At 43.5% G+C, this 7,505-nt stretch overlaps 1 protein-coding gene across 4 annotated transcripts in view; it reads right to left on the reverse strand.

Moving 5' to 3' along the window:
• LOC102044661 (rab GTPase-activating protein 1-like) overlaps window positions 1–7,505 on the reverse strand; it is a 101,254-nt gene that overhangs the window by 12,140 nt on the left and 81,609 nt on the right. For all 4 annotated transcript variants that reach the window (XM_031064146.1, XM_005429632.2, XM_031064147.1 and 1 more), the window contains one exon: window positions 2,259–2,351. In XM_031064146.1, the coding sequence (XP_030920006.1) occupies window positions 2,259–2,351 (93 nt within the window). The remainder of the gene's footprint in view (window positions 1–2,258; window positions 2,352–7,505) is intronic.

The raw sequence follows: 7,505 nt of genomic DNA on the forward strand, positions 1-7,505 counted from the left end.
GGTAACAACAACCCTAAAAACTATAGCTAAAAACTAGCAGTTGATTTAAAGCTCTTTTCCCTTCTTGACCCATATGAGGAACATTCTGCAGGGATCTCTACTCCAGGGAGGGATCCCATCCAAGAAACATCCCCTTCCTAGGCAGCAAAACCCTCACTTTGTTTTGGGAAGGGAAACTGTAAAAATGACAAGGTTGCAGGGCACAGCCCAGAGCGCAGGAGCTGACAGCAGAGCTGTGCTTGCAGGCAAGGCTGCCTTTTTCCTTTCCCAAGCCAAGCCTGGCTGCTGGAAGCCCTGCAGAGGTGGTGCCCTACTGAAAAGCACCTCTGACCATGCAGGCTGCAGAGTGCTCTCCTAAAGGACAAGCAAAAAGCAGGGCTGGCTCTCCACGTGCTGCCTTGGAGGATCCACACAATGACATTTTCTTGCTGCCCTTTGGAAACACTCCTGAAATGTCAGTTCCTACAAAACCTTAACTTCATATATCAATAAAATCTAACAGGCGAGACAAGGAACAAAGAACATTTACAAGCATTTTTCCATGACACCCATCAACTGAAAAACATGTCCAGACTTTGAAGTTAATATGCAACTAACCTATTACAGGAACTGTCTAATCACAGCATCCTTAAGAGGATCAGACCCAACACAGCTTAATAAAAAAATCCACAGTGAGTTTCAGAAGCACAAGCCAAAACCCTGGGCTGTGATCCTGACTGTGACAGTGACTCACATCAACACTGGCCCAAGAGTCACTTCCTATATCCTCATTTGCAGCTTGGGATAATGTTCTTCACAGTGCATTGACCAGGATTAACTAGTTAATATGCTTCCACCGAGCTTTAAAGAACCCTTCTTTGTTTCCTAAGCATTATTTTAATTCCACAGTACTATAAGTGAACCACTAGGAAAATACTTAAGAGTTAATCAGCAGCCAGTTGTGGTTTTTTCCAAATAGGTCATACTTGCTATTGGTTCTCAGCAGCTACAGCACTCCTAAGTCTCATAAACAATAAAATCTCCACCCTTTGACAGCAAAAAAACTACACTTAAAATATAATTTTCTCACAGACAAATGCTTTAAAAAAAAAAAAAGAAAAAAGAGTCAGTTTGACTTTGTACTTGTAAGTCTTCTTTGCAACATTTATGAATTAAGGCACACTCTCTCACCACAGATTTCCATTTTCTGAACGTGGTGCGCTTTTCTTATGTTCACAGGCCATGTCAGGCCTGTTGCACTCTGTGTGATTTGATTACCCACCCCTCCCCAGCCCTGGGAGACCCCACAACAACCACAGTGGCACTAACATATTAAGGCACAATGAAGAACAGCAGGCAAACAGTACAAGGATGTGTAAGAAATGTCAGTTCCCAGCTATCCTGGGCAGCAGGCACTAAAGTGCTTCACCCCTGGCAGCTTCACCTAGAGCAAACTGAATTGTTCCAAAGAGAGTGAGGAATAACCAGATCCCAAACTCTCAGTTAAGGCTATGCCCAGAGGCAGAGCCTCCAGCACACAAAATCTATGGCAACAGAACGTAGCTGTGACAATGAAAGCAAATACATTGTAAAGATAAGCAAAGCTGACCTGAAATTGTAGAACTGTTCTTTTTCAGTGAACTATCAAGCTATCATATTAACAACTGAACCTTATTTCTGTGCTCATTTAAAGAGGAATATCCATCACTATTAACTCTATTGCAGTAGTACCTCAGGACCCCAGAAGAGCTCTGGGTCCCACCACAATTGGTTTTATCTTAACAAAAAATTACTGAAGCTTGGTATAAACAGGAATCAATAATAAGGATCGTATCAGCCAAGGAAGAGTTCATCTTCCAAAGTCTCTGTGGATGCCACTGCACACAGCTTGCACTAGAACAATGTGTGTTTTCTCCTTTCTGTGTCTGTAGCTGAATCACCCTTTGTTTCTGCGGCTCATGGAGATCTCCCGTAAAAGTGCAACAGCAGGAGAGTTACCTACAAACATATAAACTGAAAGAAGAAAAATATTATATGTGGCTACTTGCAGATGTCTTAAGAGTTACAAATTGTGATTGAAATATTCTTGGGAAAAAAAAAGACTAAGTCCCAAAGTTTCAAAATGCTTATTCAAGAAATGGGATGAGTTCACCTTCACTTCCCTAAGGTCTGCATCCCTGGCACATCCCAGGGAGGTGAGCATGCTACACACACCTCAACTGCTGGAGACAGCTCACTCCTGGTGGGATTCACCAAATTCCCATAGAGCATCTCCCTACCTTGTATCTGTCCATAGGATCTTCCTGCTGCAGCTGGCTCTCTCGCATTGTTTGGTACTCTCTCTCATATTTCTTCAGCTTTTTCGTTGGCACCTGTGGAGTAGATTTGGGAAACATGCATTTAAAAATGAGAGGAACGCTGGAAAAGCTGACTGAAAGCTCTCCCTACCAACAGGAAACTGAGGAAGTGCTGGAGAGCTGCTGCTGAATAAAGTCTGTCCCCACTGTCCCCCCTCCCCTTGTCATTAAGCCCTGTCAAACACTTACCAACACATCTCACATCACAGAAATCTTTCTGTGCCCACTGCTGCTAATTATTCAGACATTTAAAGGGAAACAGAAGTGGAGACATTTTAGTAAGACTAACAAGAAGCAAAAAAGCACAGACAAGTGGGAGAACAGGAAAGAGGAAAGCACATTTTGATACATATGATTCACCAAAACAATGCTTTACCAAGACAACTGTTAAAAGTGAGATGAGAACAAAAGAGTGCTCATACAAAAGGACCAGACAATTCCCTGGGGGAGATCCAAGTAATGGTTTTATTGCTGAGAGAGTATTAATGTCTAAATTACAGCCTGTGACCAATGCCCTCATGAAGTCTGGCATCAGAGCCCTCCTAGGCACAGATGGAGATGCTGCAGTGCAAGCCAGCAGAGAGGTGGCTCAGCGAAATCACAAACAAATTTGGTAAAAAGCCATGCAGAAAGGTCAAAACCCAGGCTGCTGGATCCTGGGAACACTTCCACTTCAAACACTGATCAGAAGGAGCCTGTGTTCTTTTCAGCAAAGCATGGGGAGCCTCTGCTTTCCCTTCACCTTTTGGATGGGTATGCAGTGCTCCCATCTGTCCCTGGAGACCTCTGGCAGCGTTACTCAGGTCACCTGCTGGCAGCTGGAGAGATCCCTACTGCCATGTACCACCAGGAGTACAAACACAGGCTCTCCTTGATCCGTCATGCAGATATTCCTATTGCCTGTATTGATCATGTTTAGCTGCTCCTGCTGTGAGGACATGCCACTGTCACCTTGCCTTAGGGCAAAAACTCAGCCAGTGAGCAGAGATGTGAGTTTCTGTGTAGTTCTGGAGCTGTTTTCTCTCTGCTGGTTGTCAGCTCAATGCCTCTTTGCTCTGCAGCACCCAAAGGGACCAAGCAAGCGCTCAGTGTTGCTGCAGAGGGAGGTGCAAGTAGCAAACATGAAACCCATGATCTGCAAAGCGTTAATAAAGCAGCACCAATTCCCACAATTACTGATGGAAACTGAAATCAACCCCCTTAAAGCAAACAAAGAGAAAACAGTAAAGATAAAAGCATGAATGAAGTACATTGGGCAAGCATACAAGAAAATTTCACTTTGATGACACAAAACACCATGAAATGAAAGTGACTAACTGAGAGATGCTTTTATACATTTCAACTGAATAATCCTCCTAACACAAACCCAGCATAAATAGTATCTATTTGTGCTTGGCTGCAGCCTGAAACTGTTGAGGCTATTTAATAATCATAAGAATTAGAAATAATTTCAGTCTAGTGTTTTAAATGAAATAAACCCATCACACGTCCAAAGCCTGCTCCATCCCCTCCTTTCACCAGAATTACTGGATCACCAGATCAAGGTTCCCCAGCTGGGGTGTGATAAGGACACCCTCCAAACACAGCTCTCAGGTTCTGCTGTGGAGTTTTGTGCTCCACTATGCAACCACCAGGACATAAAGATGAATATGAGGGAGATTTTGTGGTGCAGCATGGCAGAAAGGCACAACACAGGCGTAACTTAGATGATGATCTGTTCAGCCAAAGATTCTCCTGATTCTTGATGCTTTCCACTGAAACCTTTAAAATGCATGTAAGAACTAAGTTTCACTACAGACAGACAGACAAGACTCCTGTTCACACAGCGAGTGCTTCAGTAAGAAGCTAGCCATTGGAAGGAACAAGAGACGTAAGAGATTTTGTGTCTGTAAATTTGTGTTGTAAGTTTGTGTGTCTGTAAATTGATTTTGTGTGTGTAAACAGGGAGATAAGGGTGGAAAGGGAAGGTGAAGATTGCACAGTCCCAACCCTGTACCCCCCTACTCTTATGTGAGCAGTGCTGCTCCCTTTAGCCTGGCACTGGGTGTTGGGGGCTTCCTCCTCTCACAACTACCAACCATTGCTTAATGCTCAATTCATTCCATCAACCCTTCTCATCTATTGCTTGTATTTCAGCTCCCAGCTGTGAGCAGGACCACGTGTGGGTGCTCAGGGGCCCTGGAGGGATCAGCTCCTTCATTCAGCACCACAGAGCCATCCCTGGCCATGGGCTGGGCTGAGGGATGGCCCATGTGCCTGGCACCTTCTCCAGCAAGGAATCAGCACAGCAACGCTTTCCCGGGAATACTGACAGTAAATAATACCTGAAACAAGCATCAGATCATGCAAGCATCAGGCATGATATAGGAAACAGCTTACAGCTCTTTGAAAGGTGATAGTGACTGATGTTACAAACCTTAACTGGGAAGTACCTAAATACAATGAAAATCTATCTTAAGGGGAACTCCTACCACAAACCAGTCCATACTAATCCACTTATCTTGTAAAACAGAAACTGGAGCAAGTATGCCCAAGAACTTTGGCAGGGACTACACTGCTACAGTCTATCCAGCCACATTTCTCAAAGGAGTTTGATAATTTATTACAGCACTTTCTTCTTCTGAGTATACACTAATAAATGGAAAAAAGAAATTTAAAAGCCCATTTCCGTATTTCCCAATTTAATTCCCTGAAACAGTTTGTGAATTCAACAAGGGATTTCCATAAGTAAGTGCACAGTGCTAGCTATGCTTCAGTCTTCATGAACTGATCCTGAACAAAGTGCTCATAAATTCTCTGTAAAAGCTTCTGCAATATTGATTCCTTTTTTCTTTCTTTACCACCATGGGGTATATTGGCTTGAACTGATGCTTATCAAATTTAGGAGACTCTTACAGTGTATAAACATTCCTCATAATTGTTTATCTCAATATCTTATGTCACGGAGCTGTTTTATTTTATTGCCTTCAAGTATAAAATCATGTTATAAGTAGTTATATGCAGGGCAACACCCATGCAGAGCATCTTAATAAAACATCCACACAGAAGAACTGAACAAGCAAAACCTCTTCCTGAAAAAACCCAATGGCACCAAATGCTTGAAGGACTCACTGCATGGTGGGAGAGAAACAAAACCACTTTGGTTTGAGCTGCCCCTGCTCAGACAGGGCTGGAGAGATTCCCTTCACTTCCTGGCACTCCTGAGCACGCACAGTGTACATCAGCACCTGCTCAGCTTCAGGAGACCCTGCCCTCACTCTGTGATTCCTGCAGCTGTTTACAGCCTGACCTTGCTGGGTTCATAAATCACACCTGTGACTCCTTCCTGCCCCGTGCTTTATTGCTCTAATGCAGCTGCAGCACTCAGAGCAGGCAGTTATGGCTCTGTTCATTTGACAGCCAAGGAAATGCAAGCAGAGATGGGAAGTGATTTCCTGAACATATTGCAGACAGCCAGAGGCTGATGCTGATAGTGAAATCCTATTACTTCATTTCTGATCTCCAGCACTGAGCGGGGATCTGTTTCCCAGCTCCCCACTTCCTTTCTCTAGCACTGCATTAACACTCCAAAAATACACTGTCCCTCCACATGAAAATGTAGCCAGTATTCTCTATCTCCTCACTCTTAACACTTTGTTCTCTCTAGTTCTTGCCTCAGTGTAAAAGAGGAGAAAAAAAAAAGAAAAAAAAGCCAATTAAGAAAGTGTGCAGTGCCTTGCTTTCTCATTCTTTGAAGCAGGTGACACAATTTTCCATTTCACTGGTGATGGATTTGCTTGGTAATTCAAGCTGAGGTGGGGTTCTGTACCCCTGCAAAGGGGGGAGCCTCCCCAGCCTGCTTTGGGTGGGCACTGACAGTGACCACAGACACTGGAGCAGCCCAGCCCAGCCTCCCATTTATCCATCCCACACACCCACCCTGCTGGGACCCCCACCTCAGCTGGAATTACCAAGCAAATTCCAACTTGAGGAATTTGCCACAAGAGGCTCTCACAAACCACACCAACAAGTGCCTCTCTCTTGAGGAGATGGGAGTTAGACCTGTGTGTACTTCATTTCCTTCACCTTATGATTTAAAACAGCATCAGAAGAAATTTCACAACAAAGCTTGGTTCTGAGTGTCAGGTGAGGACTCTGAGCTTTACACAGAAGCTCAGCAGTTTAGCAATAAAAAATTTCCAATCACACGCAGCATCTCAGTTCACACTCAAAACTGTGCTATTTTGTTCCAGTTTATAATACTTTATATTTGAAATACAACTACATCAAGTTCCAGGAAGGAAGCAGCCCGATTTGAAGGAATATAGCTCTATTGAAGTACTTTATTAAGCCAAATGAAAGTTGCAGTGTAACAAAATTAGATTAAAAAACTGCCTTGGTGCTACTTATCTAACTTGTCATAACTGTGAGCAACTGTGCCATCCTTTCCCTTAAAATGTGGCTGGCAAAAGCAATGCAGAGTATCCTGTCTAGGAATAAGGCTCAAAAGTACATAAAGCCATTTTTCTCCTGGGAGGAGGGAGTAATGAAAAGGAAAGCACAAACCCCACAGTACTGTGCTGACACAACAGACTTGTCTCCTGGATTGGACTTTAAAGGGGGGGAATGGGATATTGTACTTGGCTATCATGCAGTAAAATCTGAACAACTCTATCTCCAATGAGATCTTAGCCACAAGCATGAAAACTCAAAGGAAAAATTGTAATTTTTCTCTAAAAACCAATGAGATCTTAGCCACAAGCATGAAATCTGAAAGGGAAAATTGTAATTTCTCTCTTAAAAAAACTCTATTTGGGATGGGTATTCTGCACAGAAAACCTGCAACATCCATTTGTAACAATTAATGTAGGATTGACATCAGCTGCCTAAAAAGAAATTCCAGGCTGGAGCACAGCTTGAAGAATTCCTGACACTCCTTTTGACACCATGCAGGGAAGGGCTCACTGGCAACAGGCTGTTTTACCAGTTTGAAAGCCCTGGAAGAGCCCTCCTCCAGAGTTTTAACCATGCTGCAGGATCCCATTCATCCCACACATCCTGCATCCAGCCCACACTGCAAAGCTCCCTTCAGCACCACCTGATCCCTGGTTTTTGGGGCACAATAAAAGGCCCAACTGTCAGATGCTATTTTACAATCTAAGCCAGAAGGAAGGAATTGTTCCCTGAATT

This window comes from Geospiza fortis, unplaced genomic scaffold (genome assembly GCF_000277835.1).
Source record: "Geospiza fortis unplaced genomic scaffold, GeoFor_1.0 scaffold399, whole genome shotgun sequence".
NCBI lineage: Eukaryota > Metazoa > Chordata > Aves > Passeriformes > Thraupidae > Geospiza > Geospiza fortis.